This window comes from Suricata suricatta, chromosome 7 (assembly GCF_006229205.1).
Source record: "Suricata suricatta isolate VVHF042 chromosome 7, meerkat_22Aug2017_6uvM2_HiC, whole genome shotgun sequence".
In the NCBI taxonomy this organism is placed as follows: Eukaryota; Metazoa; Chordata; class Mammalia; order Carnivora; family Herpestidae; genus Suricata; species Suricata suricatta.
Window position 1 is genome coordinate 135,997,077 of NC_043706.1, and position 14,960 is coordinate 136,012,036.

The 14,960-nt window shown below is 50.0% G+C and overlaps 1 protein-coding gene and 1 long non-coding RNA gene across 11 annotated transcripts in view; one reads left to right on the forward strand and one right to left on the reverse strand.

The window, feature by feature from the left end:
- Positions 1-14,960, forward strand: part of ZDHHC14 (zinc finger DHHC-type containing 14) — a 271,981-nt gene that overhangs the window by 242,570 nt on the left and 14,451 nt on the right. For all 8 annotated transcript variants that reach the window (XM_029944128.1, XM_029944129.1, XM_029944130.1 and 5 more), the window contains 3 exons: positions 8,742-8,844; positions 9,976-10,085; positions 13,810-13,912. In XM_029944128.1, coding sequence (XP_029799988.1) covers positions 8,742-8,844; positions 9,976-10,085; positions 13,810-13,912 — 316 coding nt within the window. The remainder of the gene's footprint in view (positions 1-8,741; positions 8,845-9,975; positions 10,086-13,809; positions 13,913-14,960) is intronic.
- LOC115295848 lies at positions 4,286-8,148 on the reverse strand. 3 transcript variants are annotated; one of them, XR_003910603.1, is made up of 5 exons: positions 8,063-8,148; positions 7,126-7,602; positions 6,816-6,930; positions 4,712-4,934; positions 4,286-4,446 (listed from the first exon to the last, which is right to left on the reverse strand). It is a non-coding gene; the product is annotated as an uncharacterized LOC115295848 (long non-coding RNA). The 3 variants fall into 3 exon arrangements; XR_003910601.1 differs by having other exon boundaries at positions 4,703-4,934; XR_003910602.1 differs by lacking the exon at positions 6,816-6,930 and having other exon boundaries at positions 4,703-4,934.

A 14,960-nucleotide genomic window follows, 5' to 3' on the forward strand; every position in this document is an offset into this window, starting at 1 on the left:
TTTGAAGCACATTCTATCAAAGGGGGCAGAGCCTCGAGAGTGGGAAGGGTGATTCATTCATCTCCTCAATGAACATCTGTTGACCACGAGACCTGGTGCACGACTCTGATTTCTAAAAAGCAGAATAAGTCTTACATGGCTTACAAAAATCATAGAGAGCTGGAGGAGGGGTGAGGGTCCAGAAGGGCATCTTGCAGGGAAAGCAGGGAAGGCTTTGGCAGATAGTATTTGCATAGGGCTTGGAAAGACTGGGGAAGAAGTTCTAACACTGGAGACCTGGAGGGGAGAGGTCCCGGGCAGGGCTGACAGCCGGAGCAGAGCCTGGTGGTGGCACGTGTCAGGGAAGAGCAGCCCATCTGTAGGGCCAGAGCTGGGCTTGTGTTCGTTCATTCCATCAGCAAGGTTTGCAGTGCTGGCTGTGAGCCCAGTCAAGACCCTCCGCCCTAATGGATTAAGCACACAGATACCCTTCCGATGGACCCACACGGTGGGCATAGCAGGAGGGGAGCTGTGGTAGCTAAGCCCTGGCTGGGGGAGCCGGGGGTCAGGAAGGGAAGGGCCCTGACAGCACTGTCTACCAGTGAGCCAGTGGGACAGCGTCCCAGGAAGCTGGGGAACCGGTATAGATTTCGGGGAGGTGAATGACATCATCAGAGCCTTTGTGTTGTGGTGGTTGTGTTCTTAGGAGTACTCATTTGCAGCAGGGAACACAAGGAAGGGAGGAGGCAATGTGTGCAGGGGGAGGGCCGCCAGAATTGAGATGGGTGATAAAGGGACAGCTGAGCAGGAAAGCAACCGAATCAGTCCTGCTGGGAGGTGACGGGCAAGGAGTGACTGGGCCAATTCGGGCAGCTCAGCCCTGGGGGCCCAGGGGAAGGAAGGCACCGTGGGAAGGGGAGAGAGCTAGCACCTGTTAGAAACGAGCCCTATTTGAAATATATTTACCCGCAGCACCTACGAGATGACCCCGCGAACCCCACGTGCCGCTAGAGTAACCTCGCGGCCCTCCGCAGCTCCTTGCATGAAAGCCGAAGGCGGAACAAGTCATGAACCTGCAGGACAAGGTTACAGCCTCACAGGAAATGGCCCTGGTCACGCAAAGCCGCGTGGCCTTGCCTCCCGCACACCAGCGTCGGGGATCTGCTCCGCGGAACCCCACAGGGGTCCCCCCAGGACCGGCCCCGGGGCCTGTCACGGAAGCCAGAGAGGCGAAGCCTGCGATCAACAGTCGTCGCAGTGAGACGGCATTAACATCCAATTAAAAGGATTACAGTCATTTCTAATCATGACTTATTGTTCGGGGCTCCCGGACGCGGAGTTTTCAGTGGTTGCTAAATCAAACGGTAATTAATTCCACGTGTGTGGAGGCTCTCGCCAGAAAGCCTTTTTATCCCCAATTTGCATTCATTTCAAGGCACGCTGTCTGAAAGGCACCGATGGCCTAATGGGCAGGGTTCCGTTTTAATGGAATTTGGTCGAAGGCTTGGATTTGGCCCGGTGCCCTCCCAAAGGAGGGACACTGGACGGCCGGTTGGAAAATTAATGAAGGCGGCACAGGCCTTTGCCAGACTGCACTTTCACGGCCCTTCTGTCCCGATGTCTGCGGATCCTCAGAGGGACCCAGGAAATAGGTAGGACAGGTGTCCTTCGGGCCCTTACCGCGGAGCATGCGCCGAAGGGTCAGATGACCCCAGTTTGCGCTCAGCAGTGTTGCCCGGACTGGAGCCCCGTCTCCTTACCGCCAGCGCCCCCTCCAGGCGGGGAGTTGACATGCTTTCCCATGGCCCCTCACCAGCCTGCGGAGGGGGTCCCCGAAGACTGAGCGTCAGATTAGGTCTCATGGGGTCGCAAAGGGGGCCGGGTAGGGGGGCGTGGGAGGTTGGGGTTTTTGTAAATCACTCAAGTACTATACAAACATACTCTCGTCATAAAAAGTTTCAAACAGAAAGGTAAAAGAAGCACCGCTCTTGACCCTTCTTCCTCCAGGGGAATCCTGGTCAGTTTTCGTGGGTCTTTCCTGATGGTATGCCAAGACTTTGAATACGTATGTGTCCCTACACCATTGCAGGGACTATTTCTACCTCAAAAGGGTCGTTTTCTTTGCATTCTCCCGCGGTTTGGCTTTTAGATATTTCCTAGAGATATTTCCATGTCAACATATGGATCGACCTCCCTTTTTTTTTCAACTGCTTTATAGAATTTTAGCATACAGGTGATCCATACTATATTCTTCTGTTGATCTGGTGATGAATACTTAGATTTCTTAATTTTTTTACTGCTTAAGAAAATGAGCTGGTGGGCCATCTCGCACGGCGTCTTTGTGCACAAGTGTTAGTGTTTCTCTAGAATTGACAACTACATTTAGAATCAGTGAGATGAAAGTTAATAAAAATAGTTAATTTTTTAAATTTTTTGAAGTTTATTTATTTTTTGAGAGAGAGAGCAAGAGCAAGCGAGCATGAGGGAGGGAGGGGCAAAAGGCGAGAGAGAGAGAGAGAGAGAGAGAGAGAGAGAGAGAGAGAGAGAGAGAAAATTCCAAGCAGGCTCCACATTGTCAGTGTAGAGTCCCATGCCGGACTCCGATCACAACCTGAGCCAAAATCAAGAGTCAGATGCTTAACCAACCGAGCCACCCACAAACCCCTCCAAGCATACTTTTAAAAAGTTTTTTAAACTTTTTTTTATTTTTGAGAGAGAGCACAAGTGGGGGAGGAGCAGAAAGAGAGGAAGACATAGAATCTGAAGCAGGCTCCAGCCTCCGAGCTGTCTGCACAGAGCCTGATGCAGGGGTCAAACTCACGAACTGTGAGATCATGATCTGAGCTGAAGTCGGACACTTAACTGACTGAGCCACCAGGAGCCCCAAAGTTTTTGAAGTTTATTTATTTTTTGAGAGAGAAAGAGAGAGAGAGAGAGAGAGAGAGAGGGAGAGAACATGAGTGGGGGAAGGCCAAAAAGAGAGGGTGAGAGAGAATTCCAAGCAGGCTCCATGTCATCAGCACAGAGCCCCAAGCAGGGGTCCAACCACGAACTCTAAGATCATGACCTGAGTTGAAATCAAGAGTCAGATGCTTAACCCACTAAGCCACATGGTCCCTCAAAGAGATTGTACTGACTGCTTGTTCTCCCGTTTCCCCACATTGGATGTTACCAGTGCTGTGAGTTTTGCCAGTTTGATGGGGGAAGACATTCATTGGCTTAATTTCCATTTTCTGAATAATAATCAGCTTGTGCTTATTTCCATGTTTGTTGACATCTTTTTTATTACCACAATGTGCCAGCTCATAGTCTCTGTCCATTTTGTGATTGGGTTATTCTTTTCCTATTAGTACATTCTTTATCTGTTCTCAATAACAACCATTCAATAGCTCTTGCCAATATTTTTCTCCCAACCTGTCACTTACCTTTTAAAGTTTACTTTTTTAATACCAAAAAAAATGGTTAATTTTTAACAAAATCAATCTATAAATTGGATAGTGCATGACTCCTAAATTTTGTGCCTTATATCTGTACCCTAAAGTTATAGGAATATGTCCTTTATTTCTCTCTAATACCTTTACATTTTAGTTCCTCAGTTTGGCACAGTAATTTATCTGTAATCTACATGTGAGTGTAGCTAAAGTTCTCACTTTGTTTTTTCCAAATGTTTAGAGAAGTGTTCCAGGGCTGCTCACTCTTCTGTTTTAGCAGTCCTCAAACTTTTAGGTCTCAGGATTCCTTGACACTGTTAAAAATTATTGAGGCCCAAAGAACTTTTGTTTAGGTAGATTACATATATTTCTAGAGGTCGCATTTGAAACCACAACTGAGAAGTGTCTAAAAGACACAGAATGCACAGGCACTCACCCTATTAGGAGGGGAGTGAGGCCTTCCATCTTGCATCCGGCAGCCTCCAGATGAGGTCCCTGAGTGACAGAAGCAGTGAGACTGGGAGATGACGTGTTGGCATTGACTGGAAAATAGTTCTGACCTGGGGGTTTCCCTGAGAGGATCTCGGGGACCCCGAGGGCCCACAGGCCACCAGTCGAGAGCTGCCAGTGTATCCTTTCACCACTAATTTGAAATGCCTTCTGCAGCCCATGTGCCCACAGTTCTGTTTCAGACGCTGTGCTGTGTTGTTTACTAAAGGTGTCCTCCTATCCCCCAACCCAAGATTTCTTCTTTTCAGGTTTTCTTACCCATTCTTGCACGTGTTCTCTTCCTGCTGAGTTTTAGAGTCAGTTTGTCTAACTCCTCTTTAAAATTCCAGTTGGAATTTTGATTGGAATTACAGTGACTTCACAGATTAAGTTGGGAGAACTGTACACCTTTATTTCCTGGTATAAAAGGATATAAGAGAAAAGGATTTAGAGATGATCCACACTGAAGGGTCTCCATGACCTTCCACTGTCAGAGTGTCTATCATGTAAATTACTGGCTTGACTCCTCTGGGCCTCCGCTTCCTACCTGTAAAATTAGGGGATTAAAATAAATCAGGATGTTTTAACTTGAGGTCCATGTGTATCTATGGAAAGGCGTCAGGAGAGTTTCTAAACTGAAATCAGAAGAAAAAAAATGTCTGTATTTTTTTTCCTCAGAAAAGAGTGGGAACCCAGAAAGGTTAAAATCTTTGGTTCCATGATCACTCACCTTTTATGATTTTCCAAATACTGAAATGCCCTCACCATTGTGTCCAAGGCTTGTATCTGCAAGGCCTTCTCACCTCGCTTACCTTCCCGAAGGCCAACAGGTCCCTTAGGCCAGGAAGTGAATCCCTCCTGTCATAGGTCGGGGCTTAGGCTCTGTCCTGAGTACAGAGCAGGCACTTCTGGGATTGCACGGAAACTCAGTGGAGGGCTGTCTGCCCATCAGCATTTTTCAAAGGCCTGCTGGGGACCAGCCCATGCACCCCAGTCAAAGGGTCCATGAGTAGGGGGTTGGTGTCAGCGCAATATCTATAGGAAAGAAGACAGACAAGACAGACGAGACAGACACCCTGAATGGTGGTAATACCACACCTTTACTGAGATAGTCACTGTCTTATATATCATGGGTGGTTACATTTTTTCTCCAATGATTACATAGTTCAAAGTCCTTGAAGTAAAGACATGCTCCGGAAAAGGTCATTCTTATCAGGACAGTAGTAAGTAACAGGAACAATCAAGTCATTACAAGAGAGGAATTCCCTAATAATAGTCTGGTTTTAAGCATAAGATAAGCCTGAAGAATTCTATGAGGAGATTTACATTCCTTAAGGCCCCTCATCAGTTATTCAAGGGTAAGATGCTCATCCATTAACAAGCAAATCTTTGGCAGAGGATTGTGTTTACTCCCAACAGCAGACAAAGAGCTAGAAAGCAAAGTAAGGGAAGGTCACTGACTGACCCAAAGCCCAAAAGTATATGCCTCCTTGCAAAGCAATGAGAAAATCATAGGATGTGCAGCCCAGGAGGCCAAATATTGTTTGAGGGTTTTGTTTTTGTTTTTGTTTTTTTTGCCTACTGGGCCCCAACAAAGGCCTTTTCATTTCCACAGTCATCTAGTGAATACCTCAAAGTGCAACATCTTGGAGTACAGTTTAATTTAATGCCACACCCCCAGCCACAAAAGGAGCTCACTATCTTACTGGGGGCTGGAGGGAGAAACTGCTATAATTTTGAACCATCTCTAATACAATAGACATCCAACTGCTTATTAAATTGGCTCTTAGTCGAGTTGGTATATTTCTTCCTCATTTCCTCTTTTAAAACTATCAGTAAATGGCTTTGAATACATTTATGAAAAATTTATATTAACCTTATTATGGCACAGATATTTTCCACATCTGGCTCTCAGGTCAGTGAGGGCATGCGTTGTTCAAATATTTGTTCCCCAGCCTGAGAGGGAATTTGAAAGGGAGTTTATCTACTTAAGCTACCAGAGGTTCACAAATCCCTGACAGAGAGGGTCCCCGTCTCCCCGCACAGGGGTTGTGGTCAGCCTAGAGCCACAGAAATGTCAGCGGGATGGACACGGACCAGCCCAGAACTTTATTTCTCAAGCAAAGTACTTAACTGCTCTCTGCCTCAGTTTCCCTGCTGGGTAAGTGGGAATCCCACTTCTCACTGGGTCACTGAGGATTAAGTGACTTAATCTATATGAAGCCTTCTGAGTGCCACCTGATGCCCGGTCAGAGACACCAGCCATTGTTATGAATGATGATGACGGTTCCTTAAGATATGCTGTGGCGGGTTCCGTGGCGAGAAGCAAGGGAAAGAGGGCTGTGTCTTGCATTTTGCCTTGAATTCATGTCATTTTGACACAGCTGTGAGCTAACAATGCAACAGCATTATTTATGTCTCTAAAGCTCATGAAATATTAATAAAGAGATCTGCTAGTTTATTTTTGGACCTATAAGCCTTTAAAATCCCATGTCCACTGGTAACAATGCTTCCTTTGGGGAGTAATAATTTTAAGTGGCATTGCAAAGGGAAGAGCTGCCAGAAAATGGGCGGTGCCACTTTAAATGCTGTGCCAGGTTTTCTGTGGTTCACACATATGAATTTATGTGTATTTTGACATCACCATCATTCTACCTGGACTGTAAACTTCTGGTGACAGGGGAGAATTCCTGAGATGGAGGTTCAACTTGTCCTGCGTTATTTAGCAAATAAATCTTTTGCTTTCATTCTTTATTCTCTTTCCTATCCTGATCATTTCTTGTTTCCATTTCATGTGTCCCTTCCTCTTTGATCTTTCTCTCTCGTGTTTTCCTCCTAGCCTGTGCAAGTTCACTGCCAGTGTCACCTGCCTTGCCGTAACCCGCTTTCCCTTGACTCAGTCTTCCCGCTGCTTACCTCCATCATTTTCCCTGGACTCCACTCCACCCGCGTGGTTTGCCCCCCAGTCTCTCCCCGGGTGGGGGGGATGGTCAGAAGAGGGGCACCTGTGAGCTTCCTCTGTGAGAAGGCCCTGGAGAAGGAGACCACTTTGCCACACCGTCTGTGTGTCCCCACGTGCACCCGAGGCCTCCCCTCGGAACCATTTCCCCCCGAGAACCATGGGAGAGATGAGCAGGGTTCCCAGGCTGGTGGCAGGTCTGGGTGGGGGTCTGCTTTTCTGCATCTCTCTTACCCCCACAGACCCTCCCTACACATCTGAACTTACCTGCTTCTCCAAAATACCCGCCTGATTCTCCTCAAGAGATGTAGCTACTCCTCCCTTTTTTCTGGCTCCTGCCTCCACGAGAAATGGGCAGGCTCCCCCGGGGGGGCAGCGTGTGTTGGCATCCGTCTGACGCTGGGTGCTCTGGGCCGTCTTGGTCTTAGCTAGCTGGCAGAACATTCTCCTCCTCAGACATCAGTTTAATTTCGGGGTAGTGCTTTTCTGAAGGCTTGCGGTTTCTAGAAGCTTAAACCTCAGAAAAGCAAAGCATTCTTCTGCTTCTCCAAGAGCAGGGCGAGTGGTCTATCCTGATGATGAAAGTCAGTCAATCAGCAGGCAAGGGCCTGTTCATTTCTCCCTCTTTGTATTTCGCCCCACATGCCTGGACAGTGCTATTTGTTAATAATGACACGGCATATTACGGCACTGCACTGAATACTGTATTCATTTCTCTGGTCTAAAGATGAATTATATCCAATCCTGAAAAAAAAAAATCAATGGTGATGTATTACAGTGATCTATGGCTTCTACCCTCAAGAGCATTAGGAAAACCTGGGTGTCTGCTTTCTCCAGCCTGTGACTTATTGATGGGGGATGCACAGCGTATATTTAAACTCCCAGACCTGTGAGGAATATTTTTCCCCCAGAGAAACATCTATATCTTGTAAATAGAACTTTATAAACATTTGTGGAACAGAAAAATTCTCTAGTCCTTTCAAATTGCCACCCTCCGGGTTGACTTATCTCTTCTGTTGAAGAATACCACACTTTTCTCCTCTGGTTGTGGAAGCACATTTTGTGGAACTCGGGACCTGACATCACTCAATGTCTGGTGAACATCCGCATTTCCTAGTTGCCCATCAAATAGCTGAAAACAGCCTTCGGGGCTGGGTGGGCTCAGGTGCTGGGAAAGAGTCCTTTAAATAAAAACACCCCTCACCCTGACACCACGGTGAGAAATGCCCCTGCTGGTTCAGAAGCCCACCCATAGGTGGGGGTGGGCAGCCACCAGTGGGTGAAAGCACCATCCAGGGAGAGAGAAAGCCCTGAAGGTAAGCCCTCCCCAGGCTACAGCCCTGCTCACAATTGGCAACTATTGTGTAACCGTTCACTTAGCCTCAACATCAAGTTGGGGGAGAAACCTATTGATAGGACAAGTGCCCAGTATTCAGAAGCCGAGATTTGAGTCTGAGACTGCAGTGATGTTCGCGTTCAATGTTGAGTCCTTTCCTAGCAGGCCCGGGCCGCTGCCAACTCCGGCCAGCGTGCTTCCTGACTTCCCTGTCACAGTCACTGGCTGCACAGCAAGTCACAGGAAAAGGCCAAGGGCAGGTGGGGAGGACGGTCAGAGGAACTGTCCACCATGAAACAGTAAACAGGTAATGTTCCAGGAGCCCACTGACCATTGACTGAGCACGAATGAGGTGAATCGGAAGCCACTGCTGGCCCCCGCTCTGGTTAGGGACAAGCTAGATAGACTCAGAGGCCTCAGTGAGTGTCTGCGGGTCTCCCGTCCAAATCTCACATCATCCTGGCTCCGCAGGCACCCGGAGAACTTTTCCTGCCCCCTCTTACCCCCGCACCCCCCACACCCGTTCTTCTCCTTGACTCCAGGCCACTGTGCTGGAGGCCGTGGTGTGCTTCTTCTCCGTCTGGTCCATCGTCGGCCTCTCAGGTTTCCACACATACCTGATCAGCTCCAACCAGACGACAAATGAAGATGTGAGTTCCCAGCGGTCTAGGGGGTGGGCGTGTGCGCCTGCGTCCAGAGGCGGAGTGGGGACAGGGGAGAGGAGCTCAGGGGCCAAGGCCTTGCACTCATCCCATTCCAGACGTGAGCCTCTGGGAGCAAACCGTGTGCAGGGGAAGCGTTTTCATAGGTTGGTCTCCATGATCCCCAGTTGGGAATCTCTAACCTGTCTTGCTTTCTGACCACATCGGTTAGATGCTAAGGTCCGCCAAGGGACCCCCATCTCCGAACTCTGAGGGAAGGGGTTATCGTCTCCGCCTTCCTTTGCAGTAGTTTTGTGGGCAACCTGTCATACCTCCCCTGGAGAGAGACCACGTCCAGCTGCTGTTTCAGGCTGAGCGAGTGAATCTGCCTTTCACATTTAACATCCCCGTTTCAGTTTTGGAGGGCACCGCCCCCCACCCAGAGATGCAGGTTTTTTTTGTCTAGGATTATCTGTCTCTACTGAATGCAGATGGAGAGGAGATACAAAAACAGAAAACAAAATGTTGGGAACGTTCTTCATAAGCCTGGGCCTCTTGGCTCTGAATATTTAGACTCTGACAGAAGTGTCCGTTAGTACAGGAATTAAATGTCTCAGAATCAGTCAGACTGTCTTAGAGGCATGGGAAAATCAGTACCTCTGAGATACATGTGTTATGAGAATTTCCACAGTTGTTTGTATCTGGTATCTGTGAATATTAGAATCTGCGGATTTATTCTGGCAACATTGTGAGGCTGAATTCAGACGGACTAGACCTGGGGAGTTGCGGGAGCCGTGTTAACTCGCTCGGCAACTGTTTGTTTAACTGCTGGTGAGCACGCCAACTGTTTGAAAAAATCTCCACTGGCTTATGTGAGCTGACCTTTTGGAACCATGTTGTCGGAACAAGAGATTATTGTCCCCAAAGAATGCTCCTTTCTCCCTAATCTGACCTGCTGTTTTGGGATATTTCCAACTTTGAGGTCAACGCCAGTTTTCCTTGGGAAAGCGTCTCGGTCTCTCCCGGTGAAGAAACAAATAAAGACGATTTTATTCTTTATAAATGTCTCGTGACCCCATTCATCTAACCTGTGGCATCAATATGAAGGATGTTACGTTATTCGCCTTCCTTTTCTTTCAGATTAAAGGATCTTGGTCAAATAAAAGAGGTAAAGAAAATTACAATCCCTACAGCTACGGGAATATCTTTACGAATTGCTGTGTTGCCCTGTGTGGACCCATCTCTCCGAGGTAAGTGTCAGAAAGCCTCCCACCTCCTTCTCTGAACCTAAAAGTCACGTCTGAATCCATGAAAAGAATTTATGTTTTTATGTTTTTTATTTATTTTTGAGAGACAGCGTGAGCAGGGGAGGGGCAGAGAGAGAGACACGGAATCTGAAGCAGGCTCCAGGCTCTGAGCCGTTAGCACAGAGCCCGATGAGGGGTTCGAACCCAGAAACTGTGAGATCATGACCTGAGCCGAAGTCGGACACTTAACTGACTGAGCCACCCAGGCACCCCTGAATCCATGAAAAGAATTTAAAAGTCTCACATGTTGAACAAATCTCCCTTCTTGTTCCCCAGTCCACAATTTGCATTTGGTGCTTCTTTGTTTTGTTTATAGATCAAATCTGGTCACAACCAAACTTCTTTCTTCAACGACCGGATAAAATTTCCCACCGTGGCTGGGTTGGGGCTGTTTTCTTTCCAAAACCCAAGTGCCTCTGGGTGGGGCATTTGTCGAGGCTGGCCCTCCCCTCGGACCCTCGAGAACTGCTCACGAGGCTGCCCAGGGAAGATGGGCTGCTGGCCTGTCCCGCTGTGCCCACGGCCCCCCACAGCCTGGGCAGACACGGCAGGGGGACAGTGCCTGTCCTTCTTCCTTCCTCCTGTCACCTTCTTTGCCCCTTCTCTCTCTGCCCTAGCTCGCTCAACCCTGTGCCCATAAGAGGACCAGAGCCTTCCATGGGCATCCAGCCAAGCCTGTCCCACGGGGACTAAGGACAAGTGACATGCCCAGCATCTTATGCCTGAGTTTCCTCTAAAATGTTCTTAAATGGCGTAACAACGTGCTCATAAGAGTGTCCTCCTGAGGCACCCGGGTGGCTCAGTCGGTTAAGCGTCTGACTCTTGATTTCATCTCACAGTTGGATCGAGCCCTGCATAAGGCTCCATGCTGAGCCTGGAGCCTGCTTCGGATTCTCTCTCTCCCTCCCTCGGCCCCTCTCCCCAACTCGTGCTCTCACTGTCTCTCAAAAAAAAAAAAAAAAAAAGCAAAACAAAAAGAAAAACACCCCAAGAGTGTTTTCATGTTTCCCACTGAGCACTCTGAGCCATGAGGGCAAAGACCCACATTCAGTTCCCTGTGTGGGTCCCCAGAGGTGTGCAAGGCAGCAGGTAGGAGTGGCCACCTTTGGGGGCAGGGGGTCCTCATACAGGTCTGCAAGAAGGAATGGAAAGATGGAAAGACAAAAAGACCACTCCCAAGGTATGGTCAGGGTCAGGCCTTGCAGGCCAGGGCTAAGGTTCAACCTGTCGCTGACAGGTTTAATAGAAGACAACTGCACAGTCAAAAAGGGGCTGTGACAGAGGGTGGGGTGCAGTTTCCATGGGACACCCAGGAAGGCTTCCTAGAGGAAGGGGCCTAAGTTGTCATCTATTCTAATGGATGAGTAGGACTGGGGGGATGGAAACTAAGGGAAGACAGAAAGTGGGAGCAGCATGTGCAAAGGCCCTGAGGTGAGGGGAGAACCTGTAGGAGGCAAAGCTGAAGGGGCTCCTGTGTGGGAGTGCGGGGACCACAGAGGGCAAAGCAGGAGGTAAGGCGAGGGGAGTGCATCCAGATTAGGAGGGTCTCCTGGGCTGTTATGAGAACTAAAAGGAGACTTAGGGCAGAATGTCACAGTCTTGGGCATGTGGCTGGTCCATTAAACAGGCTGAATACATAGGATGAAGGCTGAGAAGTCTGTTTTGACCACCCTGCTGCCCTTTCAGACTCTTTTGATGACCTTTTAATTTATTTATTTATTTATTTATTTATTTATTTATTTATTTATTTATTGCTCCTGAAATCTGCAAGTCCCTTGATTTCTCCTGTCACCTAAAGAAAAAACAAGGACTCGGGACACTTTCATTTCCCTGCGAATCGTGTTGTTTCAGTGACTAGAAACTCCAGCAAGGCAGCACTTTCACCCCTTTACCGCTACCCAGGTTGGGGTTTCAGCATATCTTTTGGAAAGACACAGTGCCACCCTGACTCCACGCTGGCTCTCTCCCAGGGGACCTGCATCTGGCCTCAGCCTTGCCCCGCCTCCCTTGTGCCTGTCCCCAGGCGGGTGCAGGTGCCTGCCTGTCCAGGGCACCCTTCTCTGCTCTCTTCACCTTTAATCTTATGCACCCTCACAGGGGGTCACAAACTTGGTGAGCTGCAGGGGGCTCCAGCACCTCTTTTTGGAAGATGGGGGTTCTTGTTGCCTATTGGTTTTTCTAAACCTCTGGAGATCCAACAGAAACGGAAGCAGACAGAGTCCCATTCCAAGATCTTGTCCCAAGTACTTTTTTAACGCTTTGTTATTGTGTAGTCTGAACACCTGAAGGTAGAGGTTGCCATGACTCCCATCTTCTGGGGGCCTGACAAGTAGGAGGGTGACCTCTGTGGACCAGCGCTCCGCCTTCAGGAGGGGGAAATGTATGTGAGCACATTGGATGCACCTGCAGCATTTCCGGGGAGTGTGGCCCGAACCCCAGACGGTGGGGGCCACACCAGGAGCGCGTACTTATTAGCTGCACCTCTTCTTGCTCTTTGTAACTCTGCCCTTAGACTCGAGGTCAACACTGAGCCTTCACCCAGGGAGGAAAAAGGGCAGCCGTTTTGATGGCAATGCAAAGCTTCTGCCTACCTTCTGCCTGGGCAACAACGCCATAGGGTACAGAAGAGATGACGTTATTGTTCGTAAATGAGGCCGTTATTCAGCAAACTTGCCGGTGGGAGACAAGGGACCCACTTCTGTTCATTCAGCCCGCAAGCTTCCTATCAACGCCTAGTGGGTGTCACTTGTGGAGATGGGTGATTAAGAGGACCCGGTTCTTGCCCTGGTGGAGCTTACTCTCCAGAACAGATGCAAATATGGACACAGGTGGTGCCAACATGATGTGATACAGGTCCCCAGGTGCTCCGAGGCACAGCGGAGGGGCCCAGTCCTCTGGGGGGCAGAGGGCCGGTGACTGGGGAAGAAGAGAGAAAGACTGACCTTTGGAGCTTACGGGGCAGAGGGGACTGTATAAAACCACGGTGACACCAGGCAAAAAGAGGTATATGCCTCTAGAGGGGTCACATGCAGGGCCCAAAGGATCCACAGAAGAGGCAAAGGCTGGGGGCTTTTGAACGTGGCCATGAGGAACGGACAGCGGGGGTTGCTGGAGAGAAGGGAAGAAAGCCAGGGCCTGAGCAAACCGCAAAAGTGGCAAGGCCCCGAGGGCAAGCGGGGGGGGGGGGGTGTTCCGGCTCCACGCATGCGCGGACATTGGCGCATGCGCAGGCGGTGTCTCGCGCTCGAAGAAGGGGCAGGCTAGGCGCGCTGCCCCTGTAGTGACAAGGCGTGGGTTGAGACCTGGCGGAAAGTGGGGACAAGTTCTACGAGGCCTGGAGTGTTCGCAGGTGACAGAGCAACCCCCGGAGCAGTGCCAGTGGCGGGGAGATGTTATCAGGCCCGTGGCCCTTAGACGGAGCCCGGCGGCCATGCTGGCCGTGGTTGCGGGGGTTAGGGGGACAGGGTGGGAGGCCACGCGTGTCTGCAAGCAGGTGGCTGAGAACGGGGGTGTAGAGGTGACAGTTCGGTACTGAGTGTACGCGAAGACGAGTCGGGGTGTATTCCCAGGTGCGTGCAGTGGCACCCCACCCGGAAATTAAAATCGCGTTGATGGCATCTTTGGCTTTTTAGTCACCCTCTTCCTCCATTTTTTTTTTCTTTTCTAGCTTGATTGACAGAAGAGGGTACATCCAGCCTGACACACCGCAGCCGACCGCACCGTCCAATGGCATTGCCGCGTACGGGGCCACGCAGTCACAGAGCGACATGGTAGGGGCCGCCTGCAGCCGGGCCCAGGGCTCCCTGCAAAGGCTTCTCTTCTGCTTCTATGCTCACTAACCCGGTCACAGACCGAGCGCACCTAGAAACCTTCCCGGAACACCCATTTGCTGAAAGGCTCAGGCGAGGGAACAGAGCGTTAAATTAAGGCAAAACCCAACGAAGGATTAATGCCCCTGAGCGGCTGGCCAGTTCTGGGTTGTGTGAGGGGAAGTACGCGTGCAAAAGGTCTTCCCGAAACAGCTTGTGGTACCTGGTGATGGAAGGCCCCCTTACACAGAAGCAGGCTGGCTCTGGGGTGGGGCGGGGGAGATACCAGTGCTCCGAGCTGGCTGGCTGGCTGGTCCTTTTCTCTCCCTTTGCCTCCCTCTGTGCTCGCCTCCCCACCCCCCTCTTTAGTACAGCGGGGTGACCACCTCTCCCCACTTTCAGCCAAAACCGTAGCTCAGCCATGTGTATCTCCGTGCACTTGATCAGACAAGGTGTTCCTCACTCACAGCCAAAACTGAGCGAGTGCCTCTCCACAGAGAGCTTGCGGGTGGCCTGTGAGGTATGGAATGGCATGCTTTGTTTCCAGGCTGCTGGTTGGAGACTTAGGACAGGGACGACAGTCCCTCCACCGGCACCCGAAAGCGCAGCCAGGCCCAGCTCCGACCATCCTTCCCTTAAAACTCCTTAGGCGTCTGGAAGACTGTGGTTTTGCTTTATCTAGAACAGATTTCCCAAAAGAAGTTCCGTGTTTCTGAAAGGGACCCTGTCCGTGGCCACCCAAGAGCTGTTTGTTCTTTGTGGAAGGGTATCACCCACAAGAGAGTTTTCGTGACAAACAAGTCAAAGACCCGCCTCCTGGGGTGGACTGGGAAAATGACAGCCTCCTGGGCACTTTGTTTCTGCTTATAAAGAGCAGCAAGGTTAAAGCCGACAGTCTCAAGACTGTCTCTGTAAGCATCCAGGGCTAAGGGAAAGTGCTTCCTCCCAGCTACCCTGGGGTCGTATCCGCGGCCCTGGAAGTAGGCTCCAGCTCCCAGCAGGAGCGCGG